This window comes from Ascidia mentula, chromosome 1, assembly GCF_947561715.1.
Source record: "Ascidia mentula chromosome 1, kaAscMent1.1, whole genome shotgun sequence".
Taxonomy (NCBI): domain Eukaryota; kingdom Metazoa; phylum Chordata; class Ascidiacea; order Phlebobranchia; family Ascidiidae; genus Ascidia; species Ascidia mentula.
The window spans coordinates 27,286,675-27,310,219 of NC_138566.1; the positions used below are offsets into that span (position 1 = coordinate 27,286,675).

General features: G+C 37.8%; 4 protein-coding genes across 5 annotated transcripts in view; all 4 read left to right on the plus strand.

Annotated features, from left to right (window-relative positions):
- The first annotated feature begins 3 nt into the window (after positions 1 to 3).
- On the plus strand, positions 4 to 6,640 carry LOC145896207 (regulator of MON1-CCZ1 complex-like). Its single transcript, XM_082985085.1, has 19 exons — positions 4 to 188; positions 379 to 540; positions 655 to 714; positions 827 to 913; positions 979 to 1,050; positions 1,246 to 1,314; positions 1,607 to 1,701; positions 1,799 to 1,885; positions 2,158 to 2,263; positions 2,510 to 2,621; positions 2,824 to 2,874; positions 3,075 to 3,187; positions 3,490 to 3,559; positions 3,846 to 3,952; positions 4,406 to 4,597; positions 4,909 to 5,082; positions 5,573 to 5,626; positions 5,712 to 5,877; positions 6,010 to 6,640. Exons 1-19 carry the CDS (start codon positions 75 to 77, stop codon positions 6,072 to 6,074), a joined length of 1,956 nt encoding a protein of 651 aa, XP_082841211.1. The 5' UTR covers positions 4 to 74; the 3' UTR covers positions 6,075 to 6,640.
- An 877-nt stretch (positions 6,641 to 7,517) lies between these two features.
- LOC145912378 (uncharacterized) lies at positions 7,518 to 11,154 on the plus strand. Its single transcript, XM_082999836.1, has 6 exons — positions 7,518 to 7,713; positions 8,420 to 8,659; positions 8,814 to 9,026; positions 9,257 to 9,368; positions 9,583 to 9,626; positions 10,427 to 11,154. Exons 1-6 carry the CDS (start codon positions 7,527 to 7,529, stop codon positions 10,852 to 10,854), a joined length of 1,224 nt encoding a protein of 407 aa, XP_082855962.1. The 5' UTR covers positions 7,518 to 7,526; the 3' UTR covers positions 10,855 to 11,154.
- A 569-nt stretch (positions 11,155 to 11,723) lies between these two features.
- The window catches only part of LOC145901963 (uncharacterized), a 29,341-nt gene continuing 17,519 nt past the window's right edge, over positions 11,724 to 23,545 (plus strand). Inside the window, exons 1-6 of one of the 2 annotated variants that reach the window (XM_082989796.1) lie at positions 11,724 to 11,992; positions 13,189 to 13,422; positions 13,811 to 13,993; positions 14,222 to 14,363; positions 14,445 to 14,494; positions 14,776 to 15,113. In XM_082989796.1, the coding sequence (XP_082845922.1) occupies positions 11,776 to 11,992; positions 13,189 to 13,422; positions 13,811 to 13,993; positions 14,222 to 14,363; positions 14,445 to 14,494; positions 14,776 to 15,089 (1,140 nt within the window). In that variant the 5' untranslated portion in view covers positions 11,724 to 11,775 and the 3' untranslated portion in view covers positions 15,090 to 15,113. Of the gene's footprint in view, positions 11,993 to 13,188; positions 13,423 to 13,810; positions 13,994 to 14,221; positions 14,364 to 14,444; positions 14,495 to 14,775; positions 15,114 to 23,545 lie in introns of those variants that run through there. The other variant, XM_082989788.1, reaches the window with a different exon arrangement.
- Positions 16,512 to 19,345, plus strand: LOC145914033 (uncharacterized). Its single transcript, XM_083001814.1, has 6 exons — positions 16,512 to 16,768; positions 17,949 to 18,188; positions 18,263 to 18,382; positions 18,760 to 18,874; positions 18,954 to 19,003; positions 19,173 to 19,345. Exons 1-6 carry the CDS (start codon positions 16,555 to 16,557, stop codon positions 19,343 to 19,345), a joined length of 912 nt encoding a protein of 303 aa, XP_082857940.1. The 5' UTR covers positions 16,512 to 16,554.

Below are 23,545 nucleotides of genomic sequence, written 5' to 3' on the forward strand. Positions count from 1 at the left end.
TGTCAGGTGCCTAATTCAAACTTTTCTTGATATTTACGTTAATATGTATTAAACATTTGAACTGATATTATATAATGAGTTCATCGTCTGCAACAAGTTCTTATTGTTTTGAATTGGAGAAACAACCAATTAGATTCGATCCAGTTAGTCAAGTAACGAATGTCTTCTTCGATGATTTAAACAAGCAGGTTGGTTAAATTCCAGACAAACTATATTAAAAATGTTTATATATGTTTCATGTTTTTGTTACATTTAATTTATCAGTTCTACATAGAAAAGGCTACTTGTAAATTGTTCAATCAGTTTGTAGTTAAACAAAAACTAAATGAATTATGTTTGTGAGACTTTGAAATAATACAAACACTCCTTTCTTTGTAGGTTTTTGCGGTTCGAACTGGTGGGGAAGCTGGTGTAACAGTAAAAGGACCAACAGATAATTCCCTCATGACTTTTCCCATCAAAGATAAAGGCCCGCTGATATCAATCAAGTTTTCAGGCCAACAGAAAATTTTGGCTGTGCAACGAAATGAGAAATGTATTGTAAGTAATGTTTGGGATTTGAATCCACATTGGGGTTTAAACCACAGCTTTTGAATGGATTTTAATGCCTGAAAACTTTTGTAGCATTTGTAAATTCTGTCCTACTGTGTTTAGGAATTCTCGAACTTCGTTGATGGAATAGCCGACCCCATAGAATATTCACAAACTTGCAAGGTAAAAAATAATTTGGACTGGGTTTAGTGTGATTTCGTGAGGTACAAGAACTAAAACACCCCTGCATGAAACTAAAATGGCCTCCAGTGAATCAGGTTGTGTTTGTGATCAGGGTAAAAGCAACAAGATAATAACATTTCACTGGATCAACTCCTTTGAGATTGTGTTTGTTACTGAGCTCGGGATAGAATATTATCAGGTAAATTATTTAATGTAAAAGCTTCCACTGCTGTTGAACCTGATTAAACTTTGTATTTAACACAGGCCAACATTGATCGTCGTTTTTTCAAGTTCATCAAAGGTTACACGATGGCCGTTAACTGGGCAGTCTTCTCAGTAAGTTTAAGATATTTCTCAATTTGTTAAAATGTTGTTTGGCATGGAAAAATTGAAGTTTGAAGTTTTTGTGATCTGGGCAAAAATCGTACTTTAAACTGAAGACAGAATTTTAAACTTATTTTGTGTTAAGTTTTTTGACCTGGTTTTAATCGGACACTGCTTTGAACGAGCTGGTTATGTTTTTGTTTTCAGCCTGAAACGGGATTGCTTCTCGTTTCAACCACAGAGAAAGCAAACTTTCTGACTCCCATTCATTTCAGTGTAAGTTCACAAACCTACTATGTCATATAAAAGTGTTTTCCCATAAAACCTCTCTAATGTGAACAAGTGTCATAAGTAGTAGCACTCACTTCTCCTGTGTTGGTATTTCAAAATAATAAACCTTGTTTGTCGTTGTAATTCTATGCTTGATGTATTATGGTAGTCGTTACCTTGGCAATTTTATAAACAATGTATGTGTTCTGGCTTTGTTATGTTGAGTTATCAAATAAATTTCATCACACATTTTATACAAAGCAATTCACACTTCTCCAAATATATTTTCCACTCACAGAATGGACAAGTGACGAAACTCCACAAGTTTGAAGTGGAAATCAGTAAAACATCTTCAGTGAAACTACAGGAGAGGGATGTCATTCTTCTCAAACTGTATGTGATAATTTCTTTGTTTCAACAAAGTTTGATTAACATTGAAATCCTGTGTTTTTGAAAAACTGTTGGTGAAAAAGTGTTTTTATGTGTGCAGATACAACAAAGTATATGCGGGAATTTTAAAACATCCACCACCGAACTCTGGAGAAAAATGTCTTCTCTCTCTGTATTTGATTGTTAAGTGAGTGATTTCTATGGACTGTTCTGTAACCTATGCCCAAAAACGTTGCAGCAACACTAACAGTGGAGATTTCATTTTGTGAGAAAAATCCACCAATAATTCATTTTAGAAATGTCATAGGAACCCTTTGTATCTGCCGAGTTTAAATTCCATCTTTCCTTGATCTAATTGTGGTAATTTAAAAACAGTTTGGTAATTTATTTGAAAAACCCTTCATAGCTGTAGCAATGTTTTTACAATTATCACAAAAGGTGTTTCCCCCATATGCACAGGGATTCGGTGGTTCGTAAAACTTACGTTCTCCGTCTTGGGTTGGTCGGAAGATTTGCGTTCAGCGTTGTGGATAATTTGGTTGTCGCCCACCACCAAATGTCAAAGGTGTGGAAACCTAGTTTTAGGCTTGAGTAATAAAACTGAACAGAGCTTGGACGTATTTGAATCTTGTTTTGTTGACGTCATCTTTAAACTAAACATAAACTCTTTGAACTTTTTTCCCATTTTACCGACATAATAATCCAACCATGACCATGTTGCACGGACAATTGGTTTGGATTTCCAATCTATATTTTCACAATAACTTTCTTAACATTGTGGTTTGTAACAAGTTCCATCTTTGCGTTACAGACATCCATGTTTTTCGACGTTAAACTTCCCGGTGTTTCCAAACAAGGAGTTGTCAATCTCGACCCCATGCTCCACCCACTCCCAATCAAACCATTCCTACTAAAAACTGCTGGTGAGTCGACGGTGACAGGATCTTCCCCACCAATATTTGTATGCTTATATCACCCAGTAGTCAGCCTAATTACGGTGTAATATGGCGAGAGTAAACGTGCATTCTATCTGCTGAACACAAACCTTATGTAAATTTAATCACGTGTTTGGAATTATCCAGTCCCGAGGAGTTATTTGTTTCTAACCACAAGGTATTCCCACAGCTTCTGACTTAACTTCGAAAACTGCCTTCACCGAAACGGAATGCGACCTTTGTATCCTTTCAATATGACATTTCTAAATTATTCCATCTTCGAACAACGTGTTGTGTTAACGAGTTGTAACGGAATATTCCACAACAGTGGAATTAGTTAAGCGAAGGTCACAGTTTAAATGTCTGTGTCATAATTATTTTCAATTACCCGAGATTTCTTCAAATACTTTTATTCAATCATCCTTGACTTCAACCAATCAGACTCTGCCACGTGGATTGTTTTTCAGCCTAATGTTATAATAGATGCTGCATTGGGATGTATGTGGTACCTTAAACTTGTGCTTACAGATATGGGCGACATGTTCCAAGACCAGGTGGGCCCGTATATTGTTCGCGTTGGAATTTTACATCTTGTAATTTTAACAATTGTTTTTCTGATATTGTCGCTGCTTTCGAAACAAACTGTTAGTTTTATAACTATTAGTCACGTGGCGTTAATTCGGTAGCAACGTAGTCAAGAATTTACCTAACTATGATTTTTACCATAGCGAATCTGGGATCAATTTAATGTAATGAGAATATATGCGAAAATGTTTGTGATTGCAATGGAAAATTCCCAGCAGTTGATTCCAGCGTGTTTGTTTTGTTTATGACGTAATGACATGTTGCTTTGCAGACTGTGCTGGTCGACTTCCTGCTTCTACGTAAAGCAAGCAAACCTTCAGTGTTGGAAGTTTGCAGGCAAGGTGAGGTTTTGTCGGTTGTTATTGGGCACAGTGGTGGGGGTTATGACCGGAAGGTTCCATGGCCCCTAATGGGCATGGATCTTGAGGCCCCATAATGGACCAAGCGCGACATTTTGATTAACTATAACTGCATATATGTCACGTTGTATTTTGAAAACGAAAACGTATCTTTATTGAAGTATTGAAACATTACCAATTACACAACTACGAGGATACCATGAGTTTGTAAATATCACCTTAACCTTGGGATACATCAGAATTGTTGTTGATATTTCTTCCTGTTCAGCTGTTTCAAAACATCGTCGTTTGCCCCTTAACGAAATCGCGACGATCTTTTCGAAGATTAACCAAAGATACAAAGATTACATCGACGCCGAACAAACTTATATGGAGGTTGGATAATGTGGCGGCTCCCTCGATACATTCTGATACCCGAATTGTACAACAAACGTTTTGTGATGAAATTTCTGAACGTTTAGATGAAAATGTTTTTTGCATAATAGACTGGCTTATGTATTGTGAAGATAGTTTAACTTTAAAACCATAGCGTAACAACAGCTGTTTGTGTTTCATGCAATCGCATGATTGTCAGATTCGCCCCGCTGTGCAGGTCCTCACTTGGCGATCACAGCTAACGTTTCGAGATCATTACGTTTACAGGCTTCACAGCCCAGGCATTGCAGCTTAGCTGGATCTTCCACTGTGGTTTTTCAGATCTCACTCGGGAAACAGTGGCTGATCCAGCCTGGCTGCAATGCCTGGGCTTGCGAAGCCTGTAAACCTAATGCTGTTATGTAAAGACTTCAACAACACCAGGTTATTCCCACCTTGTAACGAACTCCACAGAAATGCGAATCACAGCAGGAAGCAACCCACATTCCTCAAACACACAGAGACTGGGTTGTTGTCGATCAGAACGACCTCTACGATCAAGTCCTTCTACCTTTTACTGAGAACGATGACGTCACGTACAAGTTTAAAGTGGCGGTTCTTATTGAATACATCAAGTCCCTGGATAGTTTCAAAGTGGAAATACAGGTTCCAAGTTTGTTTATGTTTCATTGTTTACAATAACTTTGTGCTACAAGCTGCAGGGCACAGGCCACCAACATGAATGCGACTTTATTCTTACGTAAACAACAACACATATTACATAATAATATTATAATAAAGAAATTATTCTTTGTGTGTTTCACAGTATCTTGTTATCACAAATTTAAATTGCGACTCTTTTTTAGCCATGTTTGATTTCTTGTCTTGGTAATTTTTACCGACAAATCATATCGGTTTTCAGTGATAACACATTGATTAGATCTGTTCCTAATCCGCCTTTTCTTTTTCCAATCCAGCATTTCACTTACGAGCTGCTGGTCACGTGTTTGGTGAAGGGCGGGGATTATTTCCAACTCCAGCAACTCATGGTCCGCCACGTCATCGAAGATTCAAAGCAAGTTGCCGAGTTACTCCGGTCACTAGAAGGCGATCATCCCGATATCGATGGGTTGGCGTTGGAAATGTACAAGGTGGGTGGGTGATACTAGAGGTCAGGAGGTCAATGGGTTTTAATAAACTTGCGAAACCTCTGGATTTTAAACAAAAAATCTCTTGCATGAAAATCTCGACTTCACTTAATAAGTGATCACAGGATTGTTATACCGTGTTTACTCAATAGTAGGCCGCCCTTGAACGTTAGGCGCATAAATTAATATAAGCCACACGAAAATGTTAAAGACAAACTTAGGTCCACAACAATCATTGTTAACAAATCTGTCGTTTACAATTGTCAGATACGCTGACAACCTTGGGCGATAAAACGTATTGGTACGATAGAGCGAGTTGATTGTAAGTTCATTAAAACATAAATCGCAGACAAAATATCGGCGTGACATTAATAAATATACGCCGCCCTCGATAAGCAGCGGTTTACAATCGAGTTAACAAAGTATTGAATGTTATGTTATGTAGTCTGGTTAGCTATCCCTCATCCGACCAAACCTTACTTTATTATTTCAGAGGTTGACGACCTGCGACCACCAAGTGATCGAGATTTTACTTTCCAAGAAAAAGGTAATAGTTAATCAGTGTTTCAAATACTTTTTCACCCAATACAAGAATTCTTCCACGTGTGTTAATTTCAACTTCCCTCCGCAAGGTGATTCCCGCCATCCGCTTCGTGCGTTCGGTCGGAATGTCTGACCTTGTACCGGCACGTGACTTCCTCAGGGCAGCCATGCATGACGACATGACGTTTTATAACGTTTACAAATTCTTCGAAAGTCGGAACATCAGATTGAACGGAAAGCCAGAGTTCACAGCAGGTTGATATTGTTTCTATGTTCGGGGATTTTAAGAATTAATTCTAGAATTTCGTGACAAATTTCAGCCTCCTTGCTTTTTTTTCTTTTCCCTTTCCGCGATGAGGTTTACGAAATCATATTATTATTTTCTAGCTGAAGACTGCGACGAGTTTATGTTGCATTACGTCAACCGGTTCGCCTGTGACGTCATCCAGTAGTGTTTCGTGGTTGGGCGATGGATTGAATTACAGAGGGGCGGATCTGAAGGATCAGTGAGAACAAAGAGAGCACGATGATGGCGGGTTCGAATCCCGCGATGGCTGACTGCCGACCTTCTTATTAAAAGGTTGATTTTGAAGTTCATTCGGGAAGATTAAAAAAAAGATAATTTGAAAACCATGAAGTTTTTTTTGTGTGAAATTTTCCACTGTAGAATACGAGGAGCGATGTAATAATCGATTAAATTGTTATTTTTACAAATCGTGTTCATTTATAACTACACGTCATAAGGATTTGAAAAGCGCAGTTACTTTTGCAGCTGAAACAGGAGTGACTTTTTGTGTTTATTGCAAAACGTGAAAAAATGCGATTTTTTTAACCTGAACCCGTAAAGTCGTCCATCACAATATATCCGAATGTCGTTGCTCATATCAACACACGATACACAAATATAACGACTCCAGTACTTCCATATTCTTGTGTTTAATAAAACGCAAATAATTCCCACGCATGGCACGGACGTATTTAAGCTGGGAGCTAATTTTACAAAGTAAACACCATCAGTATATAGCTGGTACAACATGATTATTCCAAATAGTTTTAGTGTGGTCAGTTAGTGGACGCCTGTATGTAATGATTAGTTTCTTATAACACAGGGTTTATTCCTTGTGTGAAAAGTTTAGGATTTTGTATATTTGTTTATCATTTAAAATTTGATCGCCCGAAATTTTGCCACCAAGTGAATGAATGAATGAATGAATGAATGAATGAATGAATGAATGAATGAATGAATGAATGAATGAATGAATGAATGAATGAATGAATGAATGAATGAATGAATGAATGAATGAATGAATGAATGAATGAATGAATGAATGAATGAATGAATGAATGAATGAATGAATGAATGAATGAAATATCAGCAGACGAGGTACTTTTCCCTAACAAACAACACAGTGCAGAGAGCGCCAGAAAAAAATTATTACATTTGCAACAATTAAGATTCAAAACTCGATAATCCAGAGAGATTTTTTGTTGGAAGATTGTTCACGTGTTCTAGAAGGAACCGGTACAAAATTTTAGAAATATTTTATAAAAAACAACTTAAATTGCGACTACCTTAAAAAAACAGGGTACGTACCGGTACTTTTCAATTAGGTTAATCGGGTTCAAAACCAATTATTTTTTATGTCAAGGCTTGAAAGTAAAAAAATCTCAAAAATATGAGGCATATTTCTTGTTAACTTTTGCCACAACAACAAAGTTTGTAATGACGGTAATTACTGTGGTTCGGTGTCCTTTGGTCAAACGTTTCCCACAAGTCGTGCTTATAATACAACATAACACATAATGAGAAACAATAAACAAGTAGTCTAGTATTATAAATACCATCCAGGTTACACTTTTTAGACGTAAACAAAATGATATTACCGATCGTAATATTAGGATTCATGTTTCCTGTTGTTATTTCACAAACTTGGTACAAGTTGGACGACTACAGGGAATATTTGATCGGAACTGAAGTTAATTCATATACAGAAGCTGAAACAGCATGCAGTTCACACAATGCATTTCTCGCTAATGTTAAAACAACAGATGAATTCAACTGCCTGGTGAAAAAGATTGGAACAGTAACAGGTATTGCACCAAAGTATAAAATTACAAAACTGATGATAGCTTTTTGGGGCAAAATTTAACATATCTCTGAAATTTGTCAGTCTGGTTGACAGTTTGTAGTTGTACTTGTTGTAAATATACAACTGGAAGCCAAGCATAATAATGAAAATATTTTGAAACCTTAGAAACATTAATCTTATTTCATGATGCACGAAACAATTTATTTTTTAAACAGGTTGAAAAATATTTACGTTGCAATGCACAGTCATATGTTGAGGTAATCCTCACTCACGACATATGGTTATTTTGTTGCCTATAATCGATGATTCTTAACGTTCGTCGTATTTCTCCCTATTATAAACAACACGAAACTATGGAAACTTTTCTGTGACCTTGTCCTTTCAATGCAATGCAAGAATGCATTTCAACAGCCGCATAATTGTTTTTTTTGCAGTTGTGTTGTTTACCTCAGACGCAGTTGAAAAAAATCCTGAAATTCGTCTTTCCCGAGTTATTATAACTTAAATTATATTTTGACCGTTAGTGCTCCATATCTCCTTATTTGGGCATCCGGACTTTCAATGGCATTACAATAAACACCTTGGTATGGGAAGTACCAAACTGCGTTTGAACTCGGCAAACTACAGGCACAGCGTCCTTATTTAAATTTGTTTCAAATAAAGTTAAAATGGCTAAGGAGGATTTTAACACAATTACCTGTTATAAGATCCACCATATTCGTACTACATCGGAGCAACACGAACTGCAGTAACAAACATTTATAAGTGGACGTCAGGTTCATCAGATAATGTTGACAATGGACAGTGGGCAACAGGGGAACCGATCGCAACAGGAGCCAAGTATTGTGTGATAATGGGTTCATTAACTTCACTTGATTCAACATACAAGTGGAGAAGTACGGAATGCAATGTTACTTCGGGATATATTTGTCAACAGATACCGGAAGGTAAATCACATAAAACGACTACAGTTTAGTTCTGTTATTTTCCAACAAAATTTTCAAGTTGACCGATTCTGGTCCCTGAAAAAAATGTAAAATATCCCACTATCGTCCGTAACCCTTGAAACTAAACGATTGTTAATATAATTGTCTCCACCAGCCCCGAGCACCACAAGCACCAAGCCCACAAAAACCACAACCACCAGGTACACTACAACCAGGTACACTACAACGACCATTTCAACCACAACCAACAGTACAGCCACACCGAGAACCACCAGCTCAACCAACCATGTGACAACCACGAAAACACCAGCAACGACCACTACAGCAGTGACGTCAGCGAACACGACGATAAACATCAACAATTCAAGTAAACAAATTATCGTATAGGGTAGAAATAAACCAGCCAATAATGATCAGTTTGCAGCCCACAGATCGAAAGTTATTTATTCCGTATTGCTGCAAATTTAGCAAAAATACTAAAAAAATCAGATAAAAATATCTTGCGTGTTCAATCGGGACATCAAGTATTGTAACTTTTAATAAAACTTCAACATTCATATTCAGAAATGTTTAAACTTTTAATCAACTACTTTTCAGCGTCCCCTCCGCCAACCAAAAATCCTTTAATTCCTGCAATTATTGGAGGTGTCGCCGGAATCATCACATTATGCATTGTCATCCTTATTGTGATGTCACTACGACGCAAAAGGTGACGTAACACAAGAAATTATTGTTTGTGTTGTCATTCGTTTATGTGCTAACTTGCCTAACGGCATGGAAGAGATTTTTCAGCATTGGCATTGAAGCATGAACAGTCGGGTCTATATAATATAAATTTTCCCTTTTAAAAACTAAGAAAGTCATTTAATAAAATCTCAGTTGGTGTGACGTAATCGTCAGTAGTGACGTGTCGTGTTTTTCAGAACCAATCAACCGAAGATTGGTGGAAAAAGAAAGAATGGAGATGGTAGGAACATATTGTGTGTTTATTTGTTACGTCACTATACCTTGTACAATCCAATTATTCGCCAGTACAGCACAATAGTATGTGTTGTGGCAGGAATGTATTTTATGCATTGATGGCCAAGTTGTAATTTATCATATTTCCATCACACGATGCTACCACGTTAAGCAAGGTGGGACCGTGTCGCAGTAGTAATGGTGATATACAAAGTCTTCATTTTATTTTGTCAACTACTGCACTAAGGACAATGGAAGGCCATATGATTAAATATAATAGTTAAATTTATTGGGGAATTGATCGTAACCAACATGCCCTGAAAGCAAACGTTGTAAAGAATAGTTTAACAGCAACAGGTTTAAGACAATGTAACGTTACACTAATGGCAGGCATGTATCTTTGCAATCCCACAATCCCATATGAATATGAAAATAAACTGTTTTCCTGTTCAGTCAGTGACGTCACATACGTGGTTGTTTCCTGACGTGGGATGGGAACCGCTGTGGGTTCGGTTTAATATAGCTGGGATATATACAGAATCACAACACAAAGCTTGTCTATATCAGTGTTTCCAACAAAGAACATCGTCACCACAACTCGACACAGGGTTGTAGGAAGTCCTTGATACGCACTAAAAGCTTGGTAATAATCCAATAGGCACAGACCGAACTACAGCCTGAATATAAACAATGCCGCCCCTTTCCGAAACACAATAGGCAAATATCTAGCTTGGGTGTGTGATAGAAACTTAACTAAGTCGTGTTTAACCACAAGCATAACTTCAACCAACTTCTTGCTATCGACAGAGGAAACAGGTTATCCGAAAGACCGGGAACCAATCTACGCAACCGCTAAACCCCGAAGGAACCAACATAAGAAACAGGAAGACGAACAACCCGAATACGAGGACTACGTCACTCCTAACCCGCTCCCAGCAGATGAAGATGAGGTTTACACTCACATGAGCAAGGGTTGTAATGATGAGAGTTACGACACTCTGCACTACTCCAACCAGCAGGAAGATACATACGACCAACTTCCTAGAAGAAACAACGTTGAAACACGTGGGGACGCACAACAAGTTGAAGATGAAACGGAAACTTACGACCAGTTGCAACGGAGCCATGTTGTGGGTGAAGATCTTGGTGAAGACGTTTACGACAGACCGAGCAACCTTAGAGCGTTACCTGAGGCTGAACAAACTTATGCCATGGTTACAAAGTCCAAGAAGTGAATGGGTTGACTGTTTGGTTGCCACCCGGTTATGTAGGTGAACAAATACCAAGTAATTGTAACAAAGCTATGTCCGATCATCACATAGAAGCATGATTGGCGTATTGCAACATGATTTACTTTGCTTTTATTCCTGGAACAAGTAGCCAGTGTCTGGGTGTTATGTATGTTTACCTAGGCAACAGCCCAAGTGTAGACCCTAAATGTTGTATAATGTTTCCAATAATTGTTATTATTATTTCGTTTATTATCACGTTCCTGTTTAGTGGTTTTTATATCATCCGCCACTACCGTATTATTATAATTCTTTAGAACGCTTTAAATGTGAATTGTTGTAATTGTCAAACAAAACTCTGTGTTATATCCTCAACAAATAAAGCCACCATAGCTGTTATGCATGAGTCGTGTGATGACAACACTACGTGATCAGATTTCCCACACAATTTACTCATTTCCGTACAAAGAAAGATAGCTCGTGGTTCGTTGTCACTTGCTCAACAATTATTGCAGTTTCTTTTGAAAATATAGGGGGTGATTAATAACATTTAGTGCGAAATTTTTCTATTTGTTTTAGTTATAAATATAAGACAATAGAGAACGTCAGAAAGTGACTACATGAATCAGCTTGTGCAAGTCGGTGACCGACGGATCTGCCTTTACAAATGCTGACCGTCTTTTACTCCTTTTGGAGTTCTAGGAATATAAATATAAGACAATGTTGAAATCGTCCAACGGAAAAAAATACCTTTTTAAACAAGTAGACACAGAATTTTCTACTTTGTGGTACTTTTCAGTCAACGTATGATCATTGGGTAACCATAGCCAGGTACCAAACGGTTTTTTATTTACAAGCAGGAACAACACGTAGTGTATCCTGAATACTACTTTCGTTATTGCGAAACAGACATGAAATTTTAGCAAGATGAAATTACTGACTATAATAATTGGATTCATGATTCCTGTTGTTCTCTCACAAACTTGGTACAAGTCTGATGACTACAGGGAATATTTGATCAGACCTCAAGTTAATTCATACACAGAAGCTAATACAACATGCAGTTCACACAATGCATTTCTCGCCAGTGTAAAAACAACAGCTGCATTCAACTTTCTGAAGGAAAAGATTGGGACACTTACAGGTAATTAAAAAAATATATAATTAGAAAGACAACATATTTGGTCGAAACTTAAACTACTGGCGTCGTTGGCATTATGTGTCACCCAGGTATATGACAAACTTATTCCACACAGGAATCAAACCATCTATATTTGTATGTATTATAAGCCTTCAATTTATGTCAGCAAAGGAATATTAATTTGCCTCATGTATTGAAAGCATCATGAGTTTTAATATTTAGAATTTGTGTATATATCTGTTACCATCCAAGACACCAGTATTCTTTATTACAAGTCACAAGGGTATCGCAGGTAGCAGACGTATACCAGAATTCGTTTACTTGAAATGTCCAAATATGACTGCGATGTAACTTTGGCAAATATAACCGATACGAATACAAAACTACAAAGAAACGCTTGCGTGTAAGAGACTGTTATACATTGTACCATGCAAATAAATCTTTGCAAACCTAACCGGGCCATGATGATAATACCAGGGGTCCGCAAATGCTTTTTTCGGAATATGTCTCGCGACCAATTAAGAGCATGGCAATTCCTTTAGGCATTTAGTCCGCAACAATCTCAACACAGTATAACTATGACGTAAGAATGACCATTGCAAAATGTGGGGTGACGACTTATGTAAACAATGATAAGGAAAAACATTTTTCGCGACCCAAAATGCAGAGTTTGGCGGCCGAAAGTTCGGTCGCGAACCACCTTTTGCGGGTCCCTAATATATATTACTGTGTAATAATACGACCATAGATAGAACTTCTCATTAAGAGACCACAGTGGCGTATTATTAAAAGACCTAAATTTGCGTGAAACATGACGTTTTGAACACTACACTGCGTCCATTATCAATGTAAACGCTTGCTTCGCATGCTTACCAGTAGACCCATGGTTTTCCATTTCAAAATTAAGGAAGTATTTTGCACATCCATAACTATATACAAAGCAGTTATCTGAAGCGGTAATAACCAAAATAAAGTGCAAGAGCGGGGTTTTTCACTTTTCTGTTCACCAAAAAATTCGCAATTATTAACTGTTGTCACAGGTTAGCAAGCATTAAAGAAATTGTTATTAAAAGTATAAAAAAAATAGTAATTAATAAATTGTAGTAACAGTGTTGCTCTGTCGGTAACTTCGAGTCAACATCAGGAACATAAAACAAGTCATAGCAAGTAAATACCCCATAAAGTTTTTCCCTTGCAAGCTACACCATATTCGTTCTACATCGGAGCAACACGAGCTGCAGGAGCAAGCAATTATAAATGGACGGATGGATCGAATGCTGTCAATGGACAGTGGGCAACAGGGGAACCGATCGCAACAGGAGAAAAGTATTGTGTGATAATGGGTTCATTAACTTCACATGATCCAACATACAAGTGGAGAAGTACGGAATGCAATGTTACATCGGGATATATTTGTGAACGGATACCGGAAGGTAATTCACATAAAACAACCAGTTTGTAACAGGAAAACAGACAAGTTGTGCGTTCGTCAAGGCTTGTGCAATTACATAATTGAAGTGGGTTTCACCGTATAAACACTTGCACCATAGACCCCACCTACTTATACAGAAAAGAGAATTAGTTTCTATGGTGGGTAGTTACGAATCCAGAGACAATGTGACGTAATAAACAGCAGTATCGGGCGCTAAACATAAAGTCTTCAGCGTTTCTTCTGTGTTAAGCCATATCCTAGTGGGCGATCGGCCTCTTTCTCCCTCTCGTGGGACCGCCCCAAGTTTGTGAAAAACCGTAAAACACAAACACTATTGGTAGCTAAAAAATAAATTGCCTAATAAGTCATTAACCCGTTCCTATAACTAGTCGCAAGTACAACCACCAGTACAACCAAGAGCTCCACTGCCACACCCACGACAACAACACCAGGAGTCCAACCAACATCATTATCACCAACTACACACGTTACCCGAACCACACAGAGAAACGATGGAACCACAACAAACGTCACCACTCATAATGTCAGGACCAATAGTTCAACCAAACCAGGTAAATAGTACAGACAGTTTAAACACTGATTATCAAGAACATGTCAAAGTCTTCGGTAGCTTATGTAAAAACTCATTGTAATATTACAATGTTCAAAACAATTGTCGCGTAACTTCCGCGAAACAGTAAATTAACATATAATATCCAATCTCTCAATGTGTATAGTTTTGGTTTCATAACTATAACTGAGCGGGTTTCGCGGAAGTGTCCAAATGTTGATTATTTCAGTCACTTCTCCAACAACAGTTGATGCAAATCCACCATCAAACGTCACGGGTTCATCATCTATCGTTGGTGCAGTTGTTGGGGTTGTGATCGTCATCATCTTATTAATGCTCGCCACTGTATTGGTTTTATGGAGGAAACGCAGGTAAAGTTATCAGTATGACGTAACAATGGCTTACATGTTGTTGGCGCCATCACTTCTTACATTGACTTTACTTTTTACCAGAGCTGGGAACGAACAGATTGGAAACAACACAATGGACGGAGAAGTCGCAGGTAAGTTGAGGTTATTGTAGTTTGTCATTGAATGATTTCGTGTATTTGTCCATTCTTCGTTAGGATAAATTTTGTAAATAGATTTAACCTAGAAAAGTTCCTACATGGAAACAAAATAAATTCATTTACACCAGAACGCAATTTTTTACTTCTTCCGAAAAAGTCCTAATATTTTATTACAAATGCATTTCCCCAACGGGTGTGCACTTCACCCGTTAACATAAATGCAAACTTTATTACATAATATTCTGGACCCAACACTGCTATATTTTGTTTCTAAGCACAAGAAACCTCCCCAACCACAACCCCAACCCCAGCCCAAGCAGAACCGATCTACGCAACCACAAAACCACGAAAGAAGAAAAACCAACCAAAAGCAGGAACCTCATCCAGGGTTGAATCTACAAACGAAGCGGTTTACGACCAAGTTAATAATAATGAGGATTGTGACACGTACGACCACCTCCAGCACACAAGCTTACATGCACAAACTTATAACACGGAAGCACGTGGGTACAACGATGACGTAGATACATCACGTGACAGCAATGGTGCGGAACAAACTTATGCGATTGTTAAGAAAGGAAACGAATAAGAAGTAATATTGGGACAATTATGTAAAGCCTGACGTGGTTTTCTGTTGTTTGTTCTGTATTTTCATTTCACATTCCTATGAATGACGTCACAATCCCTGTGAGGATGACGTCACAAATTCGTTCTTTTAGCGCTTTGGGTTTATGTCTATAATTAGGCATTTATTGATTGTTTTTCTATGATGTTTATGGTTTGATGCATGTGTTTAAAAGTGTTTCACTGTGTTTAATAACAATGTAAAAACATATTAACTTTATTAGGCGTGTTTATGTCTTCGTTCCTAAAGACAGAAGCGATGACGTCAGTTTGCTTTTCCTTCGTGTTGCAGACAATTGTTGTTCCTCGTGTACTTGTAGACAAAGCTGTTGGTATCTGGAAATCTATAAAGTAATCAACAGTGGAATTTGTGTTGCCGGCAAAACAGTGTAGCATCGTGCTACATGATGTAAACGACAATAGTGACGGAATGCCTTTTACCCAAATCTTCGTCAAATTTCCCAGTTTCCAATGGTTACAAATTATGTAATTCAAGAATTTACCTTTTTAGGGAAATCCTTGAATGGTTTTGAAAATTTCCCCAACCCAGTTTGACAAATTAACAAACAAGCAAAAAACTCAACACACGAATAGAGAACAAGCACGAAATAGTCCTAGAATATAAAGCAAAGTTATCTGCTTGTGCCTGTACAAGGAACATGTGAGGATGTGGGTCTCCTTCTTCCAGATATAACACGGTACAACGTGATGGTGACGTATAAGAACATCACGTGACTGCAATGTTGGTACAGAACAAACTTAACCTCACGTTGGAGAAACATCAAAAGTAAATTGGAATGTTGCTGGAAGCACTTAAATACCGCTCTGTCGTTTCGAAATCATGAAGTGGATATGAAGTATTTCCCAGCATATCATGTTTCTGGTGTGCAGGCGTGTTTGTGTTCCCAAGATAGAACTCCCACACACCGATTCATATCCGTACATATAACCATGCAAGCTGGTATGTATAATATGCGGTTGAAGGGTTATATCTTAGAGCAGTGAGTCCCAACCTTTTGGGGAACACTGCCTTAGAGCAATCGAAGTATTTAACAGACAGATTGTGAACAAAAGGAGAAATAAAGTCCCAATCTTTTTGTTAAGAGGCGGGGGATCTACCTGGGAGAAACACGACATTCGCATTGAGGCGATTTTGAGATTCCGTTATGCATTAGCCGACTGTGTCAACAATGCTGGGTATAACAGATACCTTAGGGTCGGGAAACTTTCAAGTACAAAGTTCTTTTGTGCGAGGCTTTTTGTTTAATTGTGGAAAAGGAAAATATCGCCTCTGATAAAGATGATGATTAAAATAACGTGGAAGATTTTTTCAACAGAAAAACCGATTAAACCATAACCATGTATTTTATCAAGAAATCATGCTCCACGTTGGCTGTGTATAGGTTGACAAATGTTAGAGAGTTATTGCAATGCTAGTGATAGCGTTGTGTTTGCTTGGCTTTCCTGGCATTCTGGCACAAACTTGGTACAAGTTGGATGAATACAGGGAATATTTGATCGGACCCCAAACTAGTTCATACACAGAAGCTGAAACTGCATGCGGTGCACACAATGCATTTCTCGCCAATGTTAAAACAACTGCAATCTTTAACTTCTTGAAGGGAAAGATTGGAACTATTACGGGTATTTGCAATGCTTGAAACCAATAGTAAATGAATTGTAGTTGATTGTTGGTTATTTTGCAACCCTAAAAAACGTTCAAAAATAGTTATTGCAGTTCGTCTTTTTAAAATATGCCCTTGAATTTAATTTCAGTAGCGACTTCCAACAAAGCAGTTTGGTTTGCTTAAAGTGCATATGACAGCACGTAAAAATAAAACATGTTAATAATCAAACTAAGAGATGTTCATAACTTCAGAACATTTTTGGCGAAAAAAGTAGCTTGATACGGCGACTGGTTTCTGAGATACAGCTGACCAAAGTCGCACTTTTGCCGCTGCGAACGAAATCGTGCGAAAGCGAGATATTGTTGCGTGACGTCATAGAAGGCGCTTCGGTCGTGGGTGAGTGCTGGCAGCAAGCCTTATGCGTAGGAATGGAAAACATTGTAAAACTGGTTTAAGCATAATATTGCATTAAACAGGGGACAAAAAGTGAACAAGTGCAATAAACGGATTTTGATGTTAATTTAAGCTGAAGACAGATGGCCGCTGTTCGACCTATTATGTCTTATTTAGTTGTGTAATAATAAAACAGTTACTGGGACAGGGTGTTCTTGTTGATACAGCATTTATGATCGCTAACGTGATACATGAACTTTTGAAAACACGACAGAGACAAACCGTTAGTTTAGCATTGTCGTTTTGTCCACTCACAGTTACGTCGTTTCTGCTACACCCCATGGTCTTCTGCTAATTAGGGACAAATAAGCCTTTGATTCGTGACGTCACAATGACAAATTTTTGTGTGTTGCAAAACCCTGTCCTGACCTTTACGGTAACGTAATCTGTGGATTCTCCTAGGTTTGAAACTATTCGATATCTGCAAAAAAAGGCGCCTTCTCCTATCTAAACAATGCATTTTTTCGACGCAAGCGCCTTATGTGATGTCCTTTTCTCCTTAGCGCAAAAGGTTTACGATATTTGGTCGCCATTATTTTTCTTGCAGTTTTCTACATTTTTTAGTTGACGTAGAACCGTGAAACTTTGGATATATGTTTGTTGTAGATGTACCTTTAGTTTTACGCAAAGTTGTCACGCCCGTGTCATATGCACTTTAAGTAATGAAAGTTATGTTGAGCAGCTGTAAATATCCGGGCTTCTTAAAATTGAACGTTTTTTTCCAATTCTCCTTCTTGTTCGAGGTCCACAATACTCGTTCTACATCGGAGCAACACGAGCTGCAGGAACAAACTATAAGTGGACGGATGGAAAAAATACAGTAAATATTGTCACTGGACAGTGGGCAGGAGGGGAACCGATCGCAACAGGATCCAAGTATTGTGTGATAATGGGTTCATTAACTTCACTGGATTCAACATACAAGTGGAGAAGTACGGAATGCAATGTGACATCGAGATATATTTGTCAACGAATACCGGAAGGTAACTCGCAGTATATTCCATATAAACGACACAGAAAATAAATGTCGAAATTCTGTCTTCTTTGTACCTTTTAGCTGCTACAACAACGACCACAATTGTAAAAAACACCAAAAGTACAACTTTAACCAGATCACGTAAATCAACATTAACCAGTGTGAACACAACCACGGGTGCCCAACCAATCACTTCGCCAGGTAGATTAATATTTGTTATAAAGAAAACAATTACAGTCAGTCTTACGGCCGACAAAGGACTTTTGACTACTTTTATATGAACCGTTATATCATAACCTCAAGTTGTTTGCCAATAACAATGTGTTTGTTTTCACTGATATATATTTCCAGGCATCGTCATCATCGCTAAAAAAGCAATGCAGTTTAAACAAAAATAAGGAAAAATATACAGACTTTTTAATACTGACGATGCCAATAAAGTCAAAGATATATTTCAGCGATACCAAAAAGAATTAGGGTTTTAAGCTCATAAACAACAACAACTTTTATAACATTTTCTAAATGCACTTATTTTAAAACACAAATCACTCACGTACGTTCTATGTTGCCTTTTGTAGCAACTTCAACAAACAACAACAGTTCGTCGGCTGTTACCGGGGCAGTTATCGGAATAATCATGTTCATAATCATCTGTGTTGTTGTTGCCTTCCTATGGTGGAAAAAACACAACAGGTGAATAAACGTTCGTGATTTAATTTAAACGTGAATTTGGAGCGTTTAAAACTATCTGTGCATTTAAACTTGTTTGCAGAAGCAACCAAGAAACCAGTGACGAGCAGACAGATGAGAAACAAGTTGATGGTATGGAAGCAAATATTATAAAATATTCCTTAGAGTTATTGTCCTTCTGTTTCATACTGAGATACTTTGTGGGATAATTGTATCTAGGGTTCCTCAACTTTCAACTCGACAACAATATAGAAATACATTGGATTCATTCTCATACGATTTACAACCTATGTTTTTCAAGCAGAAGAAGCCAATGGTGACCCCGATGAACCGACTTACGCGACCGCTAAACCACGAAAGAATAGAAACCAACCCGACACTGTAGCGCCACCACACGACGAAGTTTTCGTGGGAGAGGAACGACGTGGGGATGATGATTACGATACTCTGCACTGCTCTGGATCTGGACGATAGAAACGTGACCAGATGTAACATTTTTAATACATTCATGGTTATTGTAAGTTAGTTTGATTCAACAAGAAGCTTTCCTCTGCTCAGAATCCTCACCACTTGAAGCAGACATCACAACCACGATACATAGAAATACAATGCGAAATATTTTCTAATTAACGATCTAAGAGTTTACTGCAAACCCACATGCTTTTTATTGTATGGGTTTTATTGTATGTGTTTGTTAAGTTTAAACAATGTCGTATTCAAATTATCTGATACCCCTGATGATTTAGACACTATTATTTTTATTGTGTATTAGCTGCAGACAGATGGCCACTGTTTCGACCTAAAAGGTCTCATCAGTGTAGCTGGTGTGACTATCAGACGACTTTGCTGACCAAACGGCCAAGCAAAGACTTCCACTTTGTGATTTTTAAGACCAACCAAACAAAACTGAATAACATGAAAGCCAGAAAACAACAGTCTGGTTCTATAGAAATCGTCATTAAGCCAGCAGATGTGTGGGAACGTGAGTCGTTGTGAAAATAAACTCCCACGTTTAACAAACATTGATCCACATCCGTGTATTGTGTGGTTTTGTCTGATGGGAGGGTTGGTAACACGATGATAAACAAGGTTTAGTCTTTACGATGCAGGAGACAGAAGTTATGAAGAGACAGACAGTGAAGTAATACATTCTGAACTTACGTTGTCAGGGTGCGAACCAAAAGTTTTTCTTCAGTTTTTTTTGTAACGTTTATTTTCACACCTATTCAGACCGAGGTCATGGAGTTTGTAGTCGTTCTAAGTTTACTTTTGTTTCCTTCTTGTTTCGCACAAACTTGGCACAAATATAGTGAATACCACGCGTATTTGATGGGGTCTAAAGTTAATTCACGCACAGTAGCTGAAACAGCATGCAATTCACACAATGCATATCTCGCCGATGTTCCGTGCTTCTAAATAGTAGTTTTTGTATTCTTCTACTTGTTCGAGGTTCACCATATTCGTTCCACATCCACAAACGGTAAACCAAATTTCAATAAAAAAAACACCTAAACTACGTTGAAGAGATTGTTTTTGATGTTAGGAATGTCTGAACAAGGCCGCATTACTGTGATATGCATTAAATGAATCATAGCCTACGAACATTTGGAAGTGCCCTCACTTAGTTTTACCACGTTTTTTCCAGTTTAATTTTGCAAAGATATGTGTACAATGCAAGAAAACTACTTTGTGCAACTAAATTCCGAGGGTGGTACCGACAGCATGATATAGTAATTGCTATATTTTGTATAAGTGCATGAAGATAAAGTTTCACGTTAAAGGTTACTGCGCTGTGACCTATAATTGGCAAAACAGGGATAATTATACCCGGTTATCGGCTATGGCTTTAAGCATGGAATTATGCTTGAACTGTTACCTTTGCAAAGATAATACAGGGATATATCCCTGACTTACCCTAGCAAGTCATATCTTGGTCATATAAGAATGGATGCCATGTTATCCCTGGCAAAAGATATTTTCTTCGACTGGTTAGCAGCATGAGAAAAACTGTAAAATTGTTCTTTTGTCAACAAAAAAATCATTTGGATTGAATGCAAAGTGGAAGTATTTTAACCACGAAAACATAACTTTTTTAAAAAACGAACTTAAATGTGAAAGATATTAAAACTGCAATGTTATAATATTTGCTGTGTTACGTTTTAAGAAAAGCAGATTTTTTTAGCGTTTCTTTCTTTCGCAAGCTCCACCATACTCGTTCTACATCGGAGCAAAACGAGATGCAGGAACAAACATCTATAAGTGGACGTGGGATCAAATATTGTCAATGGACAGTGGGCAACAGGGGAACCGATCGCAACAGGAGAAAAGTATTGTGTGATAATGGGTTCATTAACTTCACTTGATTCAACATACAAGTGGAGAAGTACGGAATGCAATGTAACATCGAGATATATTTGTCAACGGATACCGGCAGGTAAATCTCATAAAACGAACAGTTTGCTAAATTTATGTCGAAAACAAACACGAATACCTCTTAAACTAGATCAGATTTTGTATTTGTAATGTTTTCACTGTACGAACAATTCTGCTACAAACGCAAACTTCATTATTATTATTGTTGTTACATTTTCATACGAAATGAAACATATCTTTTGTCCAACAGTCGTTCGATGATTCCGCTACAAACGCAAAAACGGAATCATCGAACAACTGTTGGGCTACATATATATATAAATCATTTTGTATTAAAATGTAACAACAATAGTAATAATCGGTCCATTCCGTGTGTTTAAGCTTCATTAATTTCTACATCGCCATCAACCACTCATTTTCCCACAATAACCAGTTCCACACAAACCACCATCACAATGGAACCAACCACCAGCGAATCTGAACCAACCACTTTTACTACCACTCCCATATGCGAGCTAATCGCATTTTAAGTCAAATATTTCCATCACATTTAAACTTGATTCTTTGTATAAGCTGCAGACAGATGGCCACTGTTTCGACCTAGACCTTTTAGGTTTGTCATTGAATGATTTCGTGTATTTGTCAATTCTTCGTTAGAATAAATTTTATAAATAGATTTGATATAGAAACGTTCCTATATGGAAACAAAATAAATTCATTTACACCAGAACGCAATCACATTTTCCTCCCGGAAAAGTCTTAATATTTTATTACATAATATTCTGGACCCAACACTGTTATATTTTGTTTCCAAGCACAAGAAACCTCCCCAACCCCAACCCAAGCAGAACCGATCTACGCAACCACAAAACCACGAAAGAAGAAAAACCAACCAAAAGCAGGAACCTCATCCAGGGTTGAATCTACCAACGAAGCGGTTTACGACCAAGTTAATAATAATGAGGATTGTGACACGTACGACCACCTCCACCACACAAGCTTACATGCACAAACTTATAACACGGAAGCACGTGAGTACAACGATGACGTAGATACATCACGTGATTGCAATGATGCGGAACAAACTTATGCGATTGTCAGGAAAGGAAACGGATAAGTGACAATATCCATCTTACTCGATGTCATATATTCGAAATAACCATTTGGAAGAGAGATATTTTCTTCATGCTTGATTGACGTCACAACATTATTTTATTACTTTTCCCGCTGAGATCGTTTTTAACGCATTGTTTATTGCTCAACATCTGATTGTATTACATTGTGTATAAATGTTTTACAATGAACCAACACACTTACATATAATAAGGAATATAAGCTCACTGTATTGTGGTATTTGCATGTTGTGCCTTGAATATATCGGTTGGCATGAGAATGCATCTGTGACTTTCCCACTTAAGTGAGAGAGAGTTTTTCAACAACTACGAAGTTGTGTGTTGTTATTTATGACGGCGAATGGTAAAAATCGTTGCTTGATTAACTGGAAATCACATAAACGCCAAATATACTTTTCGTAAAGATGTTGTTTTAGGATTATTCACTGATTTTACTAAAACCATAGATGAACGATATTGCATGGCACAATATTCACCACAAGAATCAACCATGCCCTATTTTACAAGCTAGCATGTCTAAAACGTCTAAAATCAAAACAATGGAAATCTACTTCGCAGTGGGTTGTTTTATACAGAAAGTGACCAACACAACCGCCGGCATGGTGTTGTTTTTCCAATCTCTTGGTTGTTTTATTTACGAAACACGTCACATTTGCCACCCAAAAGATGTTAAACATAGAGCATTGAGTCGGTTGGTTTCATTACGCAATGGAAATGTACAACAATCGTAAGGTTTTCAGGCTTGGCAGCCCAGGCAATGCAGCCTAGCTGGATCAGCCACTTTTTCCTGACAAGTCGGTGAGGTTTAAACTCACGACCCTGGACTGAGGTTTATTCTGGGCTGCCAAGCCCGAAAACCTTATTATCGCGATACGTTAGCTGTGATCGCCAAGCAAGGACCTGCGCAGTGGGGCGATCTTGCCAATCGTGCCATTGCATGAAATATTACTGGAAATATACAAGGAATCAATTCTTATGACAAACAGTTTGTGGTTTAAAGTGGTTTCACGCCCAGCATGTGACGTCATATGATAACTCCTACACGTTGTAGTCACGTAAGTTGGTTACATCCGTGTAGAGAAAGAAGGCATGTGGTTTGATGAGGTTTATTGTGATCACTAGTCAGATCAACACAAGTATTGGTGGTGATCAATACTTCCAACTGTCA

Coding starts and splice junctions, on each gene's coding strand:
- LOC145896207 (XM_082985085.1), top strand. CDS start 75: ATGAGTTCATCGTCTGCAACAAGTTCTTATTGTTTTGAATTGGAGAAA. Junction 189..378: donor TCGATGATTTAAACAAGCAG/GTTGGTTAAATT, acceptor CTTTCTTTGTAG/GTTTTTGCGGTTCGAACTGG. Junction 1,051..1,245: donor TTAACTGGGCAGTCTTCTCA/GTAAGTTTAAGA, acceptor TTTTGTTTTCAG/CCTGAAACGGGATTGCTTCT.
- LOC145912378 (XM_082999836.1), top strand. CDS start 7,527: ATGTTTCCTGTTGTTATTTCACAAACTTGGTACAAGTTGGACGACTAC. Junction 9,027..9,256: donor GATAAACATCAACAATTCAA/GTAAACAAATTA, acceptor ACTACTTTTCAG/CGTCCCCTCCGCCAACCAAA. Junction 9,627..10,426: donor AAAAAGAAAGAATGGAGATG/GTAGGAACATAT, acceptor TGCTATCGACAG/AGGAAACAGGTTATCCGAAA.
- LOC145914033 (XM_083001814.1), top strand. CDS start 16,555: ATGCTAGTGATAGCGTTGTGTTTGCTTGGCTTTCCTGGCATTCTGGCA. Junction 16,769..17,948: donor AAAGATTGGAACTATTACGG/GTATTTGCAATG, acceptor TTCTTGTTCGAG/GTCCACAATACTCGTTCTAC. Junction 18,189..18,262: donor TTGTCAACGAATACCGGAAG/GTAACTCGCAGT, acceptor TGTACCTTTTAG/CTGCTACAACAACGACCACA.